This window comes from Octodon degus, unplaced genomic scaffold (genome assembly GCF_000260255.1).
Source record: "Octodon degus isolate 3935 unplaced genomic scaffold, OctDeg1.0 scaffold00105, whole genome shotgun sequence".
Classification (NCBI taxonomy): domain Eukaryota; kingdom Metazoa; phylum Chordata; class Mammalia; order Rodentia; family Octodontidae; genus Octodon; species Octodon degus.
In genome coordinates, this window is record NW_004524681.1 from 2,895,343 (window position 1) to 2,917,778 (window position 22,436).

General features: G+C 56.5%; 1 protein-coding gene across 2 annotated transcripts in view; it reads left to right on the plus strand.

Moving 5' to 3' along the window:
* Myo5c (myosin VC) overlaps positions 1-22,436 on the plus strand; it is a 72,881-nt gene that overhangs the window by 12,776 nt on the left and 37,669 nt on the right. For both annotated transcript variants that reach the window (XM_023724085.1, XM_004638989.2), the window contains exons 6-16: positions 1,021-1,164; positions 1,896-1,977; positions 2,710-2,817; positions 5,790-5,896; positions 8,261-8,526; positions 9,778-9,859; positions 11,667-11,807; positions 13,321-13,446; positions 16,837-16,920; positions 18,359-18,493; positions 18,720-18,817. In XM_023724085.1, the coding sequence (XP_023579853.1) occupies positions 1,021-1,164; positions 1,896-1,977; positions 2,710-2,817; positions 5,790-5,896; positions 8,261-8,526; positions 9,778-9,859; positions 11,667-11,807; positions 13,321-13,446; positions 16,837-16,920; positions 18,359-18,493; positions 18,720-18,817 (1,373 nt within the window). The remainder of the gene's footprint in view (positions 1-1,020; positions 1,165-1,895; positions 1,978-2,709; positions 2,818-5,789; positions 5,897-8,260; positions 8,527-9,777; positions 9,860-11,666; positions 11,808-13,320; positions 13,447-16,836; positions 16,921-18,358; positions 18,494-18,719; positions 18,818-22,436) is intronic.

Genomic DNA, 22,436 nt, shown 5'->3' on the forward strand with positions numbered 1-22,436 from the left:
GGCTTCCTACTGAGCTACATCTCTGCTTTTTTAATTTTTATTTTGAGACAGGGTCTCTCCAGGCCATTCAGTTACCCAGGTGGGGTTGGCCCTTTCCATCCTTTTCGATTCTCCTGCCTCAGCCTCCCAGAGTGCTGGAATTACAGGCGGGCACCACCACATCCCTCTGCCAGTGGACAGTTGCATGTGGCTGTGTCGTTAGGGTTTGTCTCCCACAGATTGTAAGCTCTGTGAAGACAGGACCACGTCTGGTTTGTCCACCTGTGCTCACCAAACCTATGGCTGTAGGTGACAGCAGATATTCAGGGACAAGGGCCCTGAGTGTCTGGGCAGGAGTGCAGCACTAGCGCACGGGGCCCGTCTGCTCCCACAGAACGAAAACAGAATCAACCCCAAGAGAAGGCAAAACTCAGGCCTACAGGAAGGGGGGTGCGATCGGGGAAGTAGTGAGGGGAGCTCAGAGGGTTACCTGGACTCCCAGTCCCTGGAGACTCGGTCCGCTGGCTCACAGCAGGAATGGCGAGGTGGAGGGGACTGGGGGCACAAAGGCTGCTCACCTCTTGGTGGCCAGGATGCAGGAAGAGAGGAGCTGGGGACAGGCATGCACCCCTGCAGGTCACCCTCGGCAGCCACCTCCAACCAGGCTGCTGCACATTCAGCCATGGAGTCAGCCATGGATCTGGTCACCTTCCATGCACAGGGGCCCTGAGGAGCACTTTAGGCTGAGCCATGAACACTAGAAAAAGTGACGTAACTTGCACCCTCCCCAACATACCGAACGTGGACTGCAGGGCCGCGAACCACGGAGCTCGTGCTCTTCCCGCGCCTCCTCGTGTCTCCAGGGGAGGGGGCACCTGCGTCCTGCCCGCACTACCATCCATCTCCAGCTGCGCCTCTCCCCTCAGGCCCTCCCCGTCAGGCCTGCCCCCACGCACAGGACCGAATGTCACTAGACATGCTTTAGTGATCTTGATGCACAGATCTCCTAATGTTATTTCAAGAGAGCCTCGTGTCGTCTAGGCTGTCGGGAATGCCAAGACCACCCGCAATGACAACAGCAGTCGCTTTGGGAAATACACAGAAATCAGCTTCGATGAGAAAAACCAGATTATAGGAGCCAACATGAGAACGTACCTGCTGGAGAAATCGAGAGTTGTCTTTCAAGTAAGAATAAAAGTATGGGGGGGGGGAGGCTTGAGAGCTAGCTTTGTTGTTTAAGTACCAGCTGGGGCCAACCCAGGCAGGCACAGGGGACTGTGGTTTGGTCCCCAACTCCCCATGCCTTACCAGACCTGCCCTTAAGGCAGCCTGGGCCAGCCAAAAAAAAGAAAGAAAAAAGTATTCACGGACTTTCTTTTTCCCCTGACTTTCACATGTTACCTGGCTACTGCGTAGACAACCTGCGCTGTTCTGTGACTTGAAGAATCCAGTCTTCCTGTCTTTCATTTGCAGTCTGGATTCTCACTTTTAAGGAAACTGGAGGCTGGGTGTCCATCAGTGGAGTTGTGTGTTTGGGGAGAGAGTTTTGATTTCAAGTTTCGAAACATTTAGAAAAAGAGGGAAGGAGACCAATCGGAGAAATTGCAGAAGCCCAGGCCGCGTCATGTGCAGGCAACAGCCTTGGGTTGGTGGCCCGTAGCAGCGAGAGAGCGCCGGGCTGTGGGTGACTCTGTCCACCCGGGAGGAGGCAGAGCTGGGCTGGGACAGAGGCCACTCTGGTGGCCATAGCCGCTGTTCCTGTCCTCACTGCTCTAACAGGGCCCCCAGCTGTCACCAGCTTGAGGAGACGTGTGGGGGGCAGATCATCCCAGTTAGCTCTCTGGGACTCTCAATAGGAGGGTCATTTGTGCCTGCAGAGCTGGTCCCCTAATGTGGGGACCTTTTTTGTTTTGCAGTCGGAAAACGAACGGAATTACCACATTTTCTACCAGCTCTGTGCATCTGCACAGCGGCCAGAGTTCAGATGTCTGAAGCTGGGTATGTGCCGGATGCAGGGCACAGGGCCTCTTCTTGGGGGCTTGGATTCTTACTTCCTGTAGTGCCGTCACGTGCCTTCCCTAAACGCATCATGTCTAAAGCCATGAGATCCTCCTGCTTCAAGGGTGGAACCCACATAGGTACCCAGATACAGAACTGGGCCAGGCCAGAGGGGTGCCCAGCCAGGGGTGCCCCACTGCTTCCCAAGACCTTGGGGTGAGTTCATGCCACCTGAAGGCGCTCTGTGTGGGTCGCAGCCCAGCGTCACTGCTGTGGGCCACCGTCCCACGGCTGTTGCCTCATGGTAACGCTGCCTGGGCTTCTGCAGTTTCCTCCACTGGGCTGAATCCCGGCATGGTGACTGAACCGCCACGTCACGGTTCCCCTCAGCGACTTGCCCTACGCGCCGTGGCCCGGGCCTCCCTGTCTGGGCCTCTGCACTGTGCTGCTGGTAAGAACCAGCCTGGAGCCTCGGGCTCTGCAGATTTCACATGAAGGTGCCATTCGTGCCCTACCTGCCACAGCTCCAGAGCTGCGCGTGGAGGGGGCTTTGCTGCTCTCTGCTGTGTACCCGTGCTGTGGCCATCTGGGACCCACAGACGCCATGCCATCACCTGGCCCAGCAGCCTAGGAGCAAGGCCTGGAGCTCCCTGCTGTCCACCCCACCCCCTCCGTTGTGGTGCGCGGGTCTCAGGTGCATGTGGCAAATGCTCGCTGTCCTCTCGGTCCCAGGTCGTGCAGAAGAGTTCAATTACACAAGGATGGGTGGCAATGTGGTCATCGAGGGTGTGGACGACGGGGCGGACCTGGTGGAGACACAGAAGACCTTCTCGCTGCTTGGTGAGTGAGCCAGCGTCCCAGGCTGGGGCTCAGATGGGGAGGCAGCTGGGAGAGGAGGGAATGGCTGTCCCGGAGAGCAGGCGTGGTGCTCATCTCTCCCCACCCCACCCCTGCGCTGGGGCAGGGCACCAGCCTGGGCCTGCTCCTCAGCCGGGACTAGAAAAGCAAAGCTGCCACATGGGCGCACCAGAGTACCTGCCGGGGCTGAGGAAGCAGAGACTAAGCCGGCGAACCCGCTCGGGGCCATGAGGGGCTTTGCTACCTATGAGTGACTCCTGCGAATCTTGCCGTGCCCTGTGGAGGAGGGGCACAGGGAAACTGAGGCACAGAAGACCACCTGGTCAGGGTGTACAGACTGACTTTGCATGCTGGACATCTTAAAATAGCTCATTTTTATGCAGAAGCCAAGGTTGGATGTTGGCCCCAGGGCCACCGGGTGTCCTCAGCACCTCGGGACACCTTAGTGCCTAGAACTCATGCCCACGATGGGCTGTGGACCTGGACACAATCGTCCTTACGTCCTCCCTGTAACCACCAGCTCAGCCCTGGGCTGGCCGCTGTGAGGTGAGGGACGCTCACATTTTTTTTTTTTTTTTGCTCCGAATGCCTTCAGGGCAGGTTTGGCTGGCTTGAGTTGTAGGGATCGAACCACAGCAACCTGAACCTGACTTTTTGAAGCAGCCACTTAAAGAACTGAGCTAAGAGGCAGGCCCCCCTAAGGGGCGGGCCCCTGTTCACATCTTGCAGAGGTCTCGGCTGCTGCGTTTCCCTGGTGGGCTTGTGTGTGGTATTGACAGTCACAGGCAGTCAAGGTTAGAGTGCGTCCATTCGGGTGGCAGACAAGATGGGCATCGTTGGTGACAGAGGAGAGTGGAGATTCCCAATGTGAAACCCCAACCTGCTTCCCAGAAACACCTGGCCCGGCCTGAAGGAGCGCTTCATGCACAGAGCTCTGCCAACTGTGAGGGTAACAGGGCCACCCGTCCTGGTGCCTGCCTGCCCATCTCCAACTTGAACATGTCTGGCTTTGGGTCAAGGGGACCTAAACTGGATGGCAGCCGGGCCACCAGGGAGACCCCTCCTCTGGGCCCTTCTCTTCCCCTGGATGCTACGTGAGGTTGCAGGGTGCTGCGCTAGGCCTGTCACTCAGGTCCCCATAATGCCATGCATCTCATGCCTCACTCTGTAGCTGGTTTCTTTCTCAGACATGTACGGAAGGCCCAGGTAGAATCTCCAGATTGTTTTTTTCAGGACCAGGGTTTGAACCCAAGGCCTGCACCATGAGCCACATCCCCAGCCTCCCACCTCCCTTGGGAGCCATGCTTGCTAGGTTAGTAACTGCCCAGGGAGGACTGTGCCTTGCGACCCTCCTGCCTCAGCCTCTGGCAGTGAGAGGAGCAGCAGAGCTTTCTATGAAGCAACCTCAGAAGCTGAGCAGCAGCACTGGCATTGTGTTCTCTGTGGACTGGGCACAGTGACCTGGTGCCAGCTCAGGCTTGGGACTCTCGGGGAGGGAGCCCCAAGTGTGGGGAGCCAGGGGGCTGCGTACTGGGTCACTTTTGGAGAGGCACCACCCACACTATGGGATGTCTCGAGGGCAGAGTTGGCGTCTGGAAACAGCTCAGGAACCATGCACGTGGGCCTGGCGTGAGCCCATGCACACACAGTGGACACGGCCACTGCCCGGCTCTGGGCCGGCTGCGACCTGTCATGACTCTGTGGTTGCTCTTGAACCCGGCCGTTCTGGGGGCTCTGGTGGCATCAGGGCCATATGACGCCACGGGGTGGACTCCAGGGGTGAGAAGCCATAGCTGCCCTGTCCCAGGTGGTGCGGCCCACGCAGCCCATGGGTTCTCTAGAGGTTTCTACTGTTCAGCCTGTATGTTCAGTGTCTCCCCATGTGTCCAAGGGTGGGGGTCCCCTGGGAACCCCATGCCAGAGGGGAAGGCCAGAGGGTCGGAGGTCTGTCTACTATTTTTTGTTTGATTGGTTGTTGGAGACAGTCCCACTTTGTAGCTCAGGCTGGCTTCCACATCTTTTTGGCTCACACCTTCTATCTTGTCGTGGTACTGGGGGCTGAACTCAAGGCCACATGCAGCTCCATCCCCCACCCTCTTTTGCAGGTTTTTATTTGGAGACGGGCTCACTGAGTTGCCAGGCTGGGCTCACACTTTCGATCCTCCTGCCTCCTCGGCCTCGGCCTCCTGAGTGCCGCCATAACTTCCTGGGGTGGTGCCTGGCTGGCCTGTGACCTTTGGAGGTGGCTCTCTGTAGTCTTTGGGACAGGGATCACTCACAGGCTCGGGGAGCAGAGGGGCAAATCCCGACTTTATGGGGAGGAGGTGCTGGTGCCGGGGATGGCAGCAGGCTACTGGGGGGCCTGGCGAAGCCCTAGCTCTGTCCCAGCCCCCACCACAGTGTGGGCCACAAGGCACGAGGCTCTGTGTCCCCCACGTATCAGAGCCTGAAGAGAGGGCATGTTGGTGCTGGACAAGGCCGCAGGGGCCTGTCAGGCACACAGCCGCTCTTTCCTGGTATCCTCCCCCAACAAACCCCATGAGGACTGAAAGCCCCACTGGTGGGTCTCTGGGGGCTAGGAACAGAGGGTCAGAGGGGCAGATAGGACTCAGAACCTAGGGGTTCGTGAGAAAAAGAGAAAAGAAAAGCTCTGAACATTTCTGGGTGAGGTGGCACACACCTGGAATCCCAGTGCTCTGGGCAGCTGAGGCAGGAGCCTGGGCAGTTAGTGACCTGTCTCAAAATTTTAAAATGGGTTAGGGATGCCCACAGGGAGACTGCGCACTGCATAAGTGCAGCCTCTTCTCGGGGAAGCTGGTGTGGAATGGCCGGGCAGGAGTCGGTCGGTGGCAGTCGCCCACAGCACTGCGCAGGGGAGGGGGTCCCCGGTGCCTGCCCGGAGCCTCGCCCCTGCCCAGGGCTGGGTGCTGACAAACAGAGCCCCTTGCTTCCAGGCTTCCAGGAGGACTTCCAGCTGGACGTGTTCACTGTTGTGGCCGCCATCCTTCACCTGGGCAATGTGCAGGTCACCACAGCAGGCGCCGAGAGGTCCTCCGTCAGTGTAAGGGCCTGCCCTCCCCTTCTGGAGGGAGGAAGCCTGGAGTCCTGGGTACACCCGCAGCTCCCCTGGGATGGGCACAGTTGTCCGTGTCTCTCTTTTACTCAGCACGGGTTCTGGGTGGCACCTGTGGCCCAGACACAGGCTCATTGTGGTAGCGGCTGTCACAGAGGAGCAACCACCCAGCTGGGTACAGCGGGCTTCCTCAGAGGGTGGCCAGGGAGAGGAGCCCTTCCCCAGGAAGCAGGAGGAGGCAGAGGCTGGGACATCCCGACCCCCAGGAGAGTCCCCATAGGGGCCCCGAAAGCAGAGCCCTCAGCAGACTGCTAGGGACTACAGGAAAGCTGGCATCTAGAGGGGTATGTGGGTGCTGACCACGCAGGCAGAAAGGCACCAGTGGGCCCGAGCAAAGGGGGATGGCAGTGTCCTGTGTCATCCTGCTGACCAGGTAGCTACGGCCATGCCTCAGGGGCCGGACACCTGGCTCAGGCAGTGCACAGGCAAGGAGTGTAGAGCTGACAGGTGGTGGCAGCCCTGTGTCCTCCCTGCGTCCTCACGTGGTGGGGACAGCAGTCCCTGGAGTCACTCTGCACAGGGTGCTGACCATGGTGGGCCACACTTACCATCCCACCTCACTCTAGGAAGCCCTACTGGCCCTTTCTCCAAACACCACAGGAACAGGCCATAGAACGTGTGTCCTGAGGGACACACACATTCCATTCTAACAGCATTTACATGAGTCCCCGAAGTCGCTAGTTTGCAGCAGTGGACCAGGGAGACTGAGGCGGGGGAGGGGAGCGTGTATCTCGGGCCTAGGACCAGGTATGGCTCACCCCAGCTCACAAGTGCCCGCTCCTGCCCTGTCCCTAGCGTGCGGGCCTCAGCCCATTGATCCCAAACAGAAGGCAGTGGACGAGGTGACCGCAGGCCCAGGTTGGGGTGGACAGTTCCCGCTTCCAGGCTCACTCGCCCCAGAGAAGCGGTACCTGTACTCTCCCCTCCGACTCCTAAAGACCAAGAGAGTGACGTCTACCCCCACACTGTCATCCAAGGATGCTTTATCTCACAAACTTTGTTTTCTAAGAAGTACTCATTTGCAGGAAAAACAAAAACTGACAAACTGGAAACCCTTCTCAGAGTCACCAGCTGCAGAGTGCTGGCCCTGATGCTGTCTGAGGGACACTTAAGTGTGGAACAGAGACTGCTGGGCAGAGGAGATGTGGGGGCACCACCCCCAAAGCACCCAGGTGCCACCTCTTTGCCTTCCTTCATGGCAGCAGGTCTCACTGAGAAGTTCTGGTTCCTTCGCAGGCAGGAGGACAGCAATGGCTGTGCCAGCCCCCCACCCCCACCCCGCAGAGATGAGCGTGAGCCAGAGTGACCAGGGCACTGGCCAGGGCTGCATGGGGAGTCAGGCAACAGGATTGCTCACCCCCCTCCTCTGCCCTTGCTATGCCACCCAGTGTCCTGGCGGGCTGAGACAGCATCCCCCATGGAAGTCCCCTGCGCCAGAGTAATGGCGGTGCCTAGCCACACACAGCCATCTCCCTGGCCAAGTGACATGAGCCCCAGGCCACCCTGGCTGTTGACAGAAGAGAGTGCCTCCCCTTCTTCACCTGCCCGGGCTCAGAGAGAAGTCAGGCACGCGGTATGCATCAGCAGGGACAAGCACCCAAGGCCGAAGCCTACAGGAGGAGAGGCCCACTTGTCTTGTGGCTCCCAGTGTGTTTGGCCTCTGGTTGGTAGCTCCAGGGCAGAGCAGCATGGCAGAGGGAGGACCTGCAGGGACGGCTACTTGCCTCATGGTGGCTGGGAAGCAGAAGGGCCCTGGGGCCACTCCACCGAGGCCCTGCTCCTGCAGCGCACTGGCCTGGAGCCTGTCATGGAGGGTTCCACAAACCTGCACCACACCCACAATGCCACGTCTTCCACACACAGGAGCCTTTGGGGACATTTTAGATAGAAACCATGACAACAGCCATGTGTAGGGAGAAGCCCCCCAGGAAGGGAGTCCCAGCCAGCTGTATCTGGTTGCTCCTGCGTGGGGCTGCCATGGCCACCCTGAGCCCTGGGGCACCCCTCCCTGTGACCTGGCACCATGGCCTGGCACCATACCGTAGGCAGGAATAGGGCCAAGCCACCCCCACAAGCACAGTGCAGGGGTGCCCAGGTGGGGGATGGCCCAGGTTGGCTGCGTCACTGCAACAGGGCCCCTCAGGGCTGGGTACCAGCCAGCGTCCCCACGTCCCCACCTACCTGGCTCCAGCCTGGGCTTTACCGCCTGGGGCCTGCCACCCTCGCACCAGCTCCTGCTGTGCCTGGCGCAGGGCTGGCGTGATGCTGACAGGCCCTCTGCTGTCCTTGAAGGAGGACGACAGTCACCTGCAGGTGTTCTGCGAGCTCCTGGGCCTGCGGTGTGACCAAGTGGCCCAGTGGCTGTGCCACCGGAAGATCGTCACCAGCTCGGAGACAGTGGTAAAGCCCATGACCAGGCCGCAGGCCCTGAATGCCAGGGACGCGCTGGCCAAGAAGATCTACGCGCACCTGTTCGACTTCATCGTGGGCAGGCTCAACGGGGCGCTGGGCTTCACGGGCAGGCGGTGCTGCTTCATTGGAGTTCTGGACATCTACGGGTAAGATGGCAGGGCCGCTCCTGCCGCGGCTTCTGCTGTGCTTTGCGTGGTTGTGGAGACAGCGTTCTCCGTTTTATGGGTACACCAGAGTGTTCAAGGTGTACAGTGAAGGTTGAAATTTAAAGTATTTGTTACAGTCAGAGCCACGCTGCCTGGATCGCCTCCCAAGCCCTTCCCCTCACCCTGAGCACAATTAAGTTCATGCCACTCTGTGATGCAGCTCTGGAGTCCTCTCTCCTGAGTGTCTTTAGGAGCTGTGATCAAATATTCAGTGAATGCTGCTGCCACATGCCACCCAGGGCAAAGGCAGGACCATAAAAACATGGCGCCACATCCCACCCACCTTCCCTTTTTTTAAATTCACCTAATTGGCTGGCCTTGGTACTGCGTGGCTGCTGGCTCTTCCCCAACATGAAGATGACCATGAAGAGAAAGGTTCTGAATCAATCCAGGGCGCTGAGGCAGCCAGGACAGCGCAGCCAGGCCCTCAGGAAGGACTCCGGAGCTGCTGCAGGAAGTGGCAAGAGTGCACGACAAGGGCGTTTAAAGCGAGGGGCAGGCAGTGTTTTGAGAGGCACTCGTTTGGCGGGTCTCATGCTGCGGTAACTCACGTACAAGTTTCCCGCACTCGCCGTATTTTTTGTCTAGCTGCAGCGCTGGGTGCAGGCACGGATGTGTTGACTCTGTCCCTCAAGGCCCCAGTACACACACCCCCTGCAGGGCCAGGGCCCTGACAAGCTCAGCAGGGGTGTGACCGAAGGAGGCGTAGCCTTCCCTGAGGGCCTGGACGGGGTCACACTGCCTGCAGACAGTTCTGGTTCCCGGCTTGAGCAGGCACCCTGGGATCACGGGCTGCGGGCCGGAGTGGACTTGCTCCCTCTCCAGGATCTACAGATGCCCCCAGGGGAGGCGAAGTCCCCTGGGCTTACAGCTGGGACCTGGCAGCTCCTGGCCTCTGTGTGTGGAGGATGGTGACGCCACACCAGCGCCTACGTGTTAGTGAGACACTGTGGTGTGACATGCCTGTCCTGTCCAGGCTGTGGTTTGTGTACAAGCACACCCCTCAGGGACCGCCAGGGAATCATGGGATGAACAGACTGCTGGCCTGGCACGAGAGCTCGGGTGTGTCTAAGACGCGTACAAATCCTAGCCGACTTCTAAGAAGCTCATGAAAATCTTCCCTATATGTGAATGCATGGGCTGCACTCCAGGTTTCTTTTCTGTTTTAATTTTGTTTAATCTGTGTTTCAGTTTTGAAACCTTTGATGTAAACAGCTTTGAACAGTTCTGCATCAATTATGCCAATGAAAAGCTGCAGCAACAGTTTAACCTGGTAGGTGGCTTTCTTGCCTCTCAGAACCAGAAACCGAACCACATCAGGGCTGGACCTGTGTGAGGCCCACGGGGGAGGAGCTCCGATCTGCACCAGCCTCCCTCCCTCCTTGCCTCCGTCCTTCTCTCCCTCCTTCCTTCTCCTTCTCCTCTTTTTCTTCACCTTCCTCCCTCCCTCTCGCCCTTTCTCTCATTTGTTTTGCTTTTTGCTTTCACACCAAGCTCCATCCCCAGCTTGGTTTTTTTGGACACATGGTCCCACTGAACCACTCAGTTGCCTGAGTTGGGCTTGAATTTGTGATCCTCTTGCCTCAGCCTCCCAGAGTGCTGGGATCACAGGTAGGAGTCCCTTCAGGTCATCGATGGGACCTTCCTAATCTCAGGATCAAACCTGTCTTCCCTCCCACGGCGACAGACAAGTCACGCTTGTTTCCCCAGTGAGATCTAAGATGAGTGGTAGCTACGCTGTGGAGCACGTTGAGTGTGTGCCAGGTCGGCACTGCGGCCTCTGACATTGCCCTGCACGCGTGTGTGCGTGTGTGCGTGCGTGTGTGCGTGTGCAGCAGTGTAACTCTCCCCTCTTAAAGGATCCCTGGCCCTGGGAACTCGTGGGGCTCACTGCTGCACCTCCTGGCCCATGCCCCACACTCAGGGCCCGGAATCTCCCAGACACTGTCCCGTGCTTCCCGCCCCACAGCTGCTCTCGGTTTTGCCTCCTGCCTCTGAGTCCGGCTGTTTCTGAAAGCTGTGGGGAAGCTGAGCTGCTTTGCCAGTGTCCCTGTCCTTGGCTTCCCTGGAGGAGGCTCTGTTCTGTCCTAACAGGCCCCCAGCCCAATCTGAAAGATGGCTCCGCCTCTGTTCCGTCCCGCAGGAGCCCCAGGCAGATGCTCCCTGACCCTGCCTGCTCCCCCACCCCCTCCAGGGCTTTAGCACAAGTCTGCGCCTACCTGTGTCACTGGCAGGGGACTCACCTGAGTCCCTCCGTGGATGTCTCTTCCCTCCCTCCCCCAGTCACGCATGTTCAGCCCCAGCCCATGGCGACTTCCTCTTCACATGGCACTGAGGAACAGCAGCTGAGCTCATCCCAGGGCACAGCGAGTGTGCCCTGCTGGCTCCGTCCTTCCATGCATGATGTCCCCAGCCTTAGTGGCCGTGTGCCCCTGGTCACGCGCCTGACCTGCAGGTCCCTGTCTTCTTTCCCACTCTTCTCTCCCCTCCTCCCCTCCTCTTTGTGAATCACTCTCACTGTGGACCGTGGGGTCAGGGGACACTGCAGTAAGGACCTTGGGCTTGGCTGCTGCTGCCAAGTCCAGGAGGATGCGAAGGCCTCATATGCGCTGCGTGTGTCTGGCCGGGGCACGTCCCTGGTTGCACTTCCAGCTCACTGCCCTGGTCATGTTGGCTCAGTCCTTTGTCTTCCCGGGGATCGTCCTGATGCCCTCACACCCCAACCATAGGGGGAAAGTTCCCTGAGCAGGGGGTATCTCACACTGGCCAATCAGCCAGTGCCCAAGGACCACTGTCCCCTCCCCAGAGAGGCCAGGTCTCCACTCCTGGGCAGCTGCGACTATCGTGTGAGCAGGGGTGTCCCGCAGCCATGCTGGTTCCTGGGCTGCGCTTCTGATGAACGGGGCTGGCCCAGGAGGTGGGAACACACGCAGACTTGTGTTGGGGTCGTGGCCTTGACCTTAGGAGGGGTTGTCAGAACCCCAGGATCTTCCAGCCAAAACGGGAACACGGCAAAGCCCCCCCCCCCCCGCTGACCTTGCCAAGATGGCCACTTTTCCTTCCCCTCCCCTGGCACCTAGCACGTCTTCAAGCTGGAGCAGGAGGAGTACATGAAGGAGGACATCCCCTGGACCCTGATCGACTTCTACGACAACCAGCCTGTCATCGACCTCATTGAAGCAAGAATGGGCATTTTGGAGTTGCTGGACGAAGAATGCTTGGTAAGTGCGGAGAATGGACTTTGACTTGCCGAGCACGGTGGTGCACACCTGCATTCCCACACTCAAGAAGCTGAACTACACAGCAAGCCCTTCTCAGTGGTAATAGATTAGTGTTTGTTGTTTTTTTTTAAACTGTCCTTGGTGCATCTCCTCATTGGGACACCAGCTCTGGGGCCTGAGCAGGCACCCAGGACCCTCCCCGCAGGGGCACACAGCCCCAGGTAATGTGAAGCATGCTGGGAGCAGCTCATGCCTGCACTGGGTTGCCTGTCATTGTCTCACCACGTCCTGGGCCCTGAGAGCCCCAGGGGCAGTCAGAGATGGCACCGCTGTGACAGCACAACAGGCGGCAGTTTGCAGGGGCAGCCCAGGTTCTACTCTGCAAGATCGTGCTCGAGGTTTACAGGATGTGTCTGGAGCCTGCTCCAGGCCTCCTGCCCACAAGTGCCTACTTACTGCGCTGGGAGCGCTCTCACTCTGTGACACTCCTCACAGCCCCTCAGGGCCTGGGCCTGCTAGGGAGAGAGACCTGGGCAGAGAACCAGCACCGCGGCACGGTCGCCAGGCCAGGCCACACAGGGCCGGAGCCTCTAGGTGGAGGCTTGGAGGGGCTGGTGCAGGGCTTTGTTCTGGTTTTGGTGCTAGGGAGGGATGATGCACAGGGCCTTTGCACTGAGTTCTGTCCCCAGCACGTGTTAGTTTTCACTTAGAGACAGGGTTTCACTAAGTCACTAAGTTGCACAGGCTGAGCTCAAGCTCACTGTCCTCTTGCCTCAGCCTCCCAGAGTGCTGGCTTCTAGGAGGTGCGTGTACGGCTCTGCACGGGGTTTCCGAGGCCAGTGTTACCAAGAAGGAACCGAGAGTCACCTGGGCGCGTGCGGGTTGAGCCCCCCAGGTCTGGCCTGAATGTGGCCCTGTTCAGAATCACCAGGGTGAAGAGCCACGCTGCAGCATGCGAAGGCCCAGGGGCAGAGCTTCGCCCACAGGAGTAGCCAGTCAGGTCTGAGATAAACAGCCACGTTCCTTAGGCACCCGTGCTCCCTGGAAAGAGAGGCCTGCTGCCCCGGAAAACCCGCGGGTTTTCCAGAACCTGAGACTTCTGGGAGAACCATGAAGTGCTGCCAGTTGTGCAGATGGGGAACCTTCGCTGCTACAGCACCGCGGCCATTTCCTTCAGCTCACGACGTCTTGCTTCTAAATATAGGGTGTCCCTGTAGGAATCACTCTAATACCCCATAAATACATGCAAGCGTTGTCAGTAACAGGAAAAAGCAAGGAAAGCACACCCAGAGCAAGGAAAGCACAGGGCTACAGTAGTGAGTGCCAGTGGGCTGGGGTCCTTAGAGCCAGCATGTGGGCGGGGCCGGCACCTGGGCGGGGCCGGCACCTGGGCGGGGCCGGCACCTGGGCGGGGCCGGCACCTGGGCGGGGCCGGCACCTGGGCGGGGTCAGCGTGCGCACTCTCCTTTCCCGCCCACAGCTCTTACCTGCCCTCTGGTTTGCTTTTCTGCAGTTACCACACGGAACAGACGAGAACTGGCTTCAGAAACTGTATAATAATTTCATCAACAAGAACTCTCTATTTGAAAAACCAAGGATGTCCAATACATCCTTCATCATCCAGCACTTTGCTGACAAGGTGCGTGATGCCCAAGCGCGTGGTCCCCTGGGCCTGAGTGGTTTCCGCGGGGGTGGCCCGGCTTAGCGTCCTGTAGCTTCAAGGAAGTGCAGGGGTGCGTGCACTTGTGCGTGTGCGTGTGTGCATGCGTGCGTGGTACTGAGGATTGAAGCCGAGGCCTGGGCCCTGAGCTACATCCCCAGCCCTTTTTATTTTTTGAGGCAGGGTCCCATTACATTGCCTAGGCTGGGCTTGAACTTGCCAACCCAGGGTGCCAGGGTTACAGGCCTGCAGAACTATGACCTGTTTATTGAACAATTGTTAATTTTTTATGACAAAGTATAGGAGTCTCGGCTGTACGGCTTTAATGTGCGATTACCTTAAGGACTTCATTCTTAGCTCGGGGTTTGCTGTAAGTTCTTGGTCCTCCTGTACTTATTTCCCCGGCAACATTGTGAGTAATCGAGACAATAACATTGTTCCTGGTGCTGAAACTTGCATGGTTTTTGCAGTTTACCTTTTCTGTTAAACCAGAGACTCTTTCTTACAGAAGCCTGGCAGGGTAACTCAGCACAATGATGGCTTTCTAGGCGATGTTTTTTCCTCTACATAGGTCTTGTATGTTTTGCTAAACAGTGGTCCTTCCCTGAAAACAGTAGGCCCAGGTAGCTGTGTCAGTAGAGCATCAGACGTTTGCCAGGCTCCCACCTGTGATCTCAGCACCTGGGAGGCAGAGGCAGGAGGACTGCTGAGAGTTGAAGGCCAGCCTAGGCTGCATAGAGAGACCTTGTCTCAAGAAAATGAAAAAGAAACGGAGGGGAGGGGAGGGGGAAGAGGAAGAAAGAGGGGGAGGGGAAAGGGAAGGGAAGAAATGGAGGGGGAGGACAGGGAAGGGAGGAGAGAGGAGGGAGAGGGACAGTGGCATTCATTGTCTTGATTACTCACAATGTCACTGGGGAAATAAGTAGAGGACCACGTGCTTACAGCAAACCCTGAGCTCAGAAATGAAGTCCTTAACATAATCACATGTTAAAGCAGTATAGCCAAGACTCCCATGCTGTGGGAGTCTTGTCATAAAAAATTAAGAATTGCTCAACAAACAGGGGAAGGAGGGGAAGGAGGAAAAGGGAAGAGAGAGGAGGAGAAGGGCAGGGGGAGGGAGGGGAGGGAAGTGGGAGGGGAGGGAGGAGGGAAGAGGAGGAGGAGGAGGAGGAGGAGGAGGAGGGGAGTGGAGAGGAACATTATTGTAATATCACACCCCAGAAAGCTTAGAAGCAACAAGGGAAACGCCCCCCCTAAGAACTCATTCTCTGCTCGTTGCCCTCCTACTGGCTGTTGGTGTCGTGGCCCGTGCAGGGCTCCTGGGAGCAGCCTGTCCTCGTGGGCCCCTGAGCAACAGGCTGGGGACCACGATGGTGCTGGCAGACACCCCCTCCCCTGAGCACAGCAGGAGTGCTGTGAAGCAGGATGCAGCCTGGAACCCTGCGTGTAAAGCAAGTCCTCACCACAGAGCCACCCAGGCTGAAATGAATTCTTCATATGCCTTAGAATTTAAGAAAGGTCCACATCACGCACCGGAGTGTTCTGCCCCCACATACCTGTAACCCAGCCACGCGGGAGGCTGAGGCAGGAGAAGCCCAAGCTCAAGGCCAGCCTGGTCCCTGATAAAAAGCCCAAGAGGTGCACATGCCACACTGAACTAAATCCCCTCGTTCTCACTTACAGCTGTAGGGCTCCAGTGCATGGGAAAGGGCAGAGGCCAGACCCCACTCCAGCGCCTATGGGACCTACCCGGAGGTCTTTCCCTTAGCTCCTGCACTTGGAGCTCCCTGTCTGTTCCCACCCAGAGACCCCCCCCTGAGCGCACATGTAGCTGCTGGGCACAGCTGGGGGAGCCGAACCCCACCGTGGTCTAGACGAGATTCTCAGCCAGGCGGGCGCCCAAGGAGGAAGCCACCTGAAAGCGCAGCTCCTCCTCATTTTCCCTCTCAGGGCCCCCCAGAGCCTCTGCCCCGGGCACCACATTGCCCTCGGCATGCAGGGCCTGTGTCTGTGTCCTTGCCCAGCTGGGCCAGGGATCCACAGCAGCTCTCTGAAAGGATTAGCACAGCCGCCCAGCACGGCCTCGCCCGGGCCACAGCCAGCCTGTGCCCTAGTGTCCCTGCCAGAGCCCATGCCTGAGGCCTGCATGGCGTCTTTGGCATCAGTTTTAAGTGTCATTTTTATTTTCCATGCTGGAGTTCAAGCCAGGGCCTTTTGTACTAAGCAGGTCCACCACTGAGCCTAGGTCTTAGTTTAATTCTCAATATATTGTTTAATTTATGAAAGCTACAAATCTCAAATTAAAATAGGTAACATACACACCCCCCTGTAATCTGCTACCTGGAGGTTGAGGCTAAAGGATGACAAGTTTGAGGCCAGTCTGGAAAACAGAGAGAGACTCTGTGCCAGTCATGACAAGGTGCTGGCTGCGGCTCCGTGGCGGAGGGAGGCTTCGGATTAGCGCCATCTGACAGCCTCTGGTCTGTGTGCACCAAGACAGCTTCCGGAGCCAGAGTCTGAGGCCCACGCACCCCATGTGCCCTGGTGGCCGGCCCGGGCCGGGCGGTCCTCAGCGGTGTTCTGCCCTCTCTGCCCTGCGGTGCTGACCTCAGCGCCCAGGCGACACCACGGAGGCTTCCTTCTGCTAAGGAACCCTGGGCCAGGTCTTCGCGTATGACCTGCATGTGCCCCAGGGGACGGTGGGGTGGGCAGTGGGCAGAGGAATTGGGGCAGGAGTTCCTGGCTTTACTTTGGAGACCCGTGCTGGGGCCCCAGGGTTTCTGTCCCCGAGCTTGCTGGGCCGAGCTTCAGCAAGGTCACCTTAGCGTGCTCTGTTTTAAGCTATCCTTTGAGAGGGGCTGGGACAGCAGCTTGAGTTCCAGCACACTAAGGAGGAGGAGGAAGAAGGAAAGAGGGAGGAGGGAAAAAGGGGAGGGAGGAGGAAGTGGGAAAAGGAGAAGGGGTGGGGGATGGGGGAGGGAGAAAAGGGAAGAGAGGGAGGGGAGGAGGAGAGAGGTGGGAAAAGGAGGAGGGGAGGGGAGGAGGGGTAAAGGGGAGGGAAGAAGGGGAGGAGGAAGGAGAATGGGGTAGGGAGGAGAAAGAAGAGGAAAGGGAAGGAAGAAGGGGAAGAGGAGGGAGAATGGGTGAGGGAGGAGGGAGAAGGGGAAAAGGGAAGGGGGGAAGGGGAGGAGGAGAAAAGTGGGAGAAGGGGGAAGGGAAAGGAAGAGGAGGGAAGAGGGAAGAAGGGGAGGATGAGGGAAGAGGGGGAAAGGGGAGGGAGGAAGGGGAGGAAGAGAGGAAGGAAAGGGGGGAAAGGGAGGAGGAGAGAACTCAGATGTCAGCCCCTGAAACCCCGCGTCCCTCCGGCAGGTCCAGTACCAATGTGAGGGCTTCCTGGAGAAGAACAGAGACACGGTATATGAGACGCTGGTAGAGACCATGAGGGCGAGCACGGTGCGTGGAGTCCAAGGGCCCCGAGGGTGCTCAGCGTGCGACGGACGGGGGTGTAGGTGGCAGGAGGGGTGAGGGTGGGCTCACGAGTGTGGTGGTGCGTGTGTGTGTGTGTGTGTGTGACTGTGCATGTGCGCAGGCTGCCTGGGTGGTGGAGCGATGTGGCTCGAAGGCCTCTTGGAGTGGATGGGTGAGAAGACCCTCTGGGGTGTGGGACAGGGAGGAGGGACGGTGACCTCTTGGGTAAGGGACCCCAGCACACACTGTCATTCGTCCACGTGGTGTCCACGGCACTCACCACGTATCAGGCTCCGTCCTTTGCCTCCCACGTGGGCAGCGCTGGGCAGCACGGTGTCCAAGAGGTCAGTCGGGAGCTGGGTCAGCAGGAGCGCTGCTCCGGGGCGAGCTTCCTGCAGGGGCCTGTGCCACCGGTCCAGAAGGGAGCTGGGCTTTTCCTTTTCTTCCTTAAACATTGCTTTAAATCTTAAGAACGGGTTATTCATATGTAAGCCTTTATTTTTTCGATGATTCAGATGTTGTATTTATTTTACCTGTTAAGATCCCAGTCGATGGTTGATGTTCAGAGTGTTGACAGTTTCCCGAGTGAGCCAGGGCCTTCGCTCATGCCTGGGGACAGCCCGCACGAGACAGCTGCAGCTTAACCTCACTACCCTCAAGCCCTGCCGTGGAGGTGCACCACGGTGGATGCGCAGAATTAGTTGATTTTATGCACCTAGAATCTGGAAGGCGGAGGTCCCTGAGCACTCGGTGGGATTCAGACCTGCCCTTGGTAGAGGCTGTCTTGGGGGATTCAGTGGCTCATTTGAGGAACAGAATATGAGGCTCACCCTGAGAAGCGATAAGCACCCAAAGGAAGAACTGCTGGGCCCCTCTGATCTCAGGGAAGCTGCGGCAGGCCGGTCACAAGTTTGAGCCCAGCCTGGGCAACCTGGCAAGACCATATGCCAAAACTAAACACGAGCGCTGCGGCTGGGCTTGTTGCGCAGGTCCTGGATTCAGTCCCTCCACTGGCGAGGGGCGGGGCCGGAAGGAGGAGGGAAGGAACCTGGTGCAGAGCAGGGGGCGGGGCAGGAAGGAGGAGGGAAGGAACCGGGTGCAGAGCAGGAGGCAGGAAGAATGACCATGCGGAGGGGCTGACAGCACTGCATGGGGAGACGATGCAGTGAAGGGGGTGTGACACCGCCATAGCCCCAGCCGACCTAGACAGGGCCCGGAGGCAGCGGAGAGGGGACAGTTCGGGGAGCCAGAGGCAGATGGGAGCCGAACCTTCGGGGCATGCTGGCAACACCCAGACCTCAGACAGGCCCCCGCTCCTCGCGGTCTGCTGCTGTGCAGCAGGCAGAGGTGGGTGTGGGGCTCCTACCCACCCTTGCAGAGCCACCCCGGCCTGAGGACATCACAGCCCCCTCTCTTTTTCCAGTTTCACCTATGTGCCAACTTCTTCCAAGAAAGCCCGGCTCCTTTCTCTCCTTTCGGCTCAGCCATCACTGTGAAGCCTGCAAAGCAGGTGGTCAAACCCAACAGCAAGCACTTGCGGACCTCAGTGGGGAGCAAGGTACTCAGGGGCTGGGGCGGTGGACAGGAGAGCCCAGGTCAGTGGGCATAGATGCCAGTGCCCACACGAGGCCCGCAGCAGACGCACCAGCAGGACTGGCTGGGCTCAGCCCCAGGGACACGGGGTGGAGTTTGGACATCTGAGCCACCAGGACTGCTTGTGGGCTACCCCAGGTGCCTGCCCTGTGTGGTAGCCACGTGTCACCTGACTGCTGCCCATCTCCCAGTTCCGCAGCTCACTGGCCCTGCTCATGGAGACCCTCAATGCCACCACACCCCACTATGTCCGCTGCATCAAGCCCAATGACCGGAAGTTGCCCTTTGAGTGAGTGTCTAGTGCTGTGGGGTTGGAATTCTGCCGTCACCACTGGGCTGCGCACACCACTAGTTTTGCCTGCTTCTCAGCGATGCTGCCCTTGGCCTCTGTGCGTACAGCACAGGCTGACCTCTCCCTGGGCCCAGCAGGCAGTGGGTCCGGAAGCCCTGGCCACCAGGGGGCCCAGCCTCCAGCTTGATAGAAGGATGAGTGAGGGTTGGGGGCATGAAGGACAAGGGGCCAGAAGATGTGGCCCTCCCTAGGGCCTGACATGGCCACTTTGTCTCAGGATGCAACCCTTCTGCCTCAGCCTCCCAAGATGCTGGATGACGGCATGCATCCTGGAGCCCTTCTCCCTGTGGTGCTCTGTCCTGCTGTCCTGAAGCTCCCTGGACAGTGTCACAGATGGGCTATCTCTGTTAAGTTCTTTTGGCATGGCAGAGAAGCAGAAGTGAAAGAAAGGGAAGGGAAGGCCTTTATTACCATCGAGGCAGACATGGACAGGGTCCGTGTGGGACGAGGGGATCCCCTGACCCGAGACAAGGGAAGGCTGAGACTTTGCTAGGGGCACAGCTTGAAGGGAAAGTTTAGTGACACCTAAGGCACTGACTGTGGTCTCCCCTGTGGCACGGGAAAGGTGAAAGGAAGTTGTATCGAGGACTGGCGGTAGGGGTGAAGGAGGAGGTGGCTTCTGGGAGGATGAGCTGTTGTTCTGGAGATTCAGCCATGCTGAATCAGGGCCGTGATAATTTAACAGTGTACTCAGGCAGCAACCTATCATTCCCATCCTTTAGTTATCATGGCGGGGCACTGACTCTCTTAGACTGCTTCCTGCTGAGTGGTAGCCTCGTTTGGGGGGCGGGAAGGATTGGCAGGATGGCCAGCGCCCATGTAGAAGCTAGTGCCAGGTGTCTCAGCCGGAACAAAATGTTTATCATTACTGAAGGCTCTCATCCAAGACTGAAGAAACCTTGAAAAAGGTTTGAAAAGGCAGGGAGTGAGTAGACAAGTCATTACCATGATTAAAGAACCCAGAAGGGGAAGCAGGAAGGGGGCCCATGATCCAAGTGTGTCATTCTACCATGACCGTGACGAGGGGGAAAGAGTATTGATTTCCTAGTTCCTGCTATTTGTGCTCTAGGGGCTTAGGAAAGTGGGCGCCCTGGGAAGTGCCCTGAGTCTAGTTAGAGCCAAAGAAAGGAGCTGGGCCAAAGCAGGTGCAGCTCCACAATCAGTTTATTGAGGTGGCCTTTACAGGCCTATTGGCCTCTTTTACTCTAGATCTACTGACTGTGGCATATCTTGCCCTTTTTTTGAGTGTCTGCACTTGTTGAGTTACCATCTATGAACGATGTGTCAAAATAGGTGTAACTGGGGACCACCTGCTTGGGCCCCCCTCCTGTCTCTCAGACAGGAACTTTCTTTCCCTAAATAAATATATTCTGCTAAAAAAAGTAGTTGTAACTGCATTATTGATAACCCTGAGATCTTGAGCCAAAGGATAGGAGCCATTTAGGTTTAAGTACAGGAAGAATGGGAGTATTGTACAGTGAGTGGGCAGTTCTAAGGAAACCTTTGGTAAGGAGACAGCAAATTATAGGCTTGAGTCCCCATTGGTGTTTAGGGGTATTGGATATTGGGGAACACAGGGGAAGACTAAGGAACCCTGAGGTGAACTAGTGCAGGGGTAACGTGGGTGGCATGAGTAGGGATTGGAACTATCCCAGAGTATGTGGTCAACAAGGGAAGAAGGAGGGAGAAGCTGGCAGCACATAGAGGTTGGATATGTGGGGTGAGCACAGTGGGGAGAGAGGTGAAAGAGATGTGGACCTTTGGAAGGAGGTCTCTCCCCATGAGAGGTGTGGGGCAGGTTGGGATTGTAAGGAAATTATGATTGAAAAACAGTGTCTGGAGTCAGAAGGGAATGGGCTTGTCTAAAGGGATCATATAGGTCAGCAATCAACACATACTGTAGAGACTGTAGATCTAATACAGTGACCTAAAAACTCAGGAAAAACATTACATTTGGCCTCCATATCTATAAAAAAGAGTGTCCTACCTGAGATGTCTAGAGAGACTCGTGGCTCTGTCAAAGATACCTCAATGGGGGCCAGGGACCCTGAGTCCCATTGTTCCTCTTCAGTGGCAAGACCAAGTAGGTCAACTATTGATGGATCTGGCTGCAGCAAGTTCCCCTGTGAGGGTGGGGAATTGGGTGACTTAGCTGCTTCCTGGTGGACAGGGCAGTCACACGTCCAGTGACCCCCAAGCTTGTAAGTGGGACCGAGTACTGGTGGTGGCTGCAGTTTGGAGTAGGCTCGGGCCAGTGTCCTTTGCTGCACTTGAAACATGGTCCAGGAGGGTGTCTATTAGCACCATTTTGTTTAGGCTCAGCATCAACTTGTCAAGGTCCCACTTCGATGGGAACCTTGAGTGCTGCAGCGAATAGCTGGCACTTGTGAACAGTTAACTTTTTCTCTATTATTGAAGACACAGAAATTCAGATTAAGTAAGTCTCCCTGTGGGGCTTGAGGGCTGAGATCTGTTAACTGTGGTCAGGGAAGATTGGATATAGTTCTCTATATCTTGTAGCTATACTTTTCTGCTGGATGGTTAAGACCAAGTTAAAGTGAGACCTGTTAATTAAAATTAATTATTTGCTATGTATTAAGGCCACTTAATCTCATGTACTTTGGAACCAAGTAGAGTGCCCGTCTAGGACCAAAATGTTGGTTATTCTCTTAGCCCATTTATCTCTTTAATTTTTGGTCTCTAGACCTCAGTTATAGAACATCTAGAAAATAAGGCTAATGACATTACATTGCAGTGGGAGCAACACACTTATTAAAATTTTATCTGAGTATTAAGCACCTTGAAATATACAGGTGACCAGAGAACGGTTACTTCTTACCAACCGTGGATGTGTGAGTACTTCAATCCCTGTAGAACGTTAACAGACGACAGTTACACTTCTGCGGAGATCATTTGACATCAGTAGTCATGCGCAGTAGTACAGCGCAGCAGTCACGATGAAATCTGCATTTGGCTAAGCACCTCTAAATGCAGCGGCACATGCGCAGCCTGCGCATCACATGAGTTTCTGTTAGAAAATTATCATTTGACTGACGAATCATGTTGGCGTGACATGAACTTCTTATTACAAATATTTGAGGATAAGAGAAAGGCGTATGTTTAAATCTAAAAGAAAATATCATTATAAATAATCTCAGTTTATATTGTAGAATACTGTACATCTGGAAGGAATAAATATATTTAATATATCATGATATTAGCAATAACAAATATCAAACCAAAGTTACAGTTATATCACTCAGACCAGCTGGTAACTCAGGAAAAAGCATGTTTTTAAGTCTATATCCAGGATCTCAAATACAAAGAGGAACAGCTATTTATGAAATGACATACAAACACATAAACAAGTATAACAGAACACACAAACTAACATCTTTACAAAGTCAGAGTGCACTAAAATATATTTTTGGCCAAATTAGATTACAATCACTTTGTTTAAACTTTGTAATTATAAAAAGACTAGTCAGAACTTTCTGTAGGTCAGTTAGCAGAGATCTCTTATAAGAAGAATTTGAAAAACATAAAAATGTCTTAT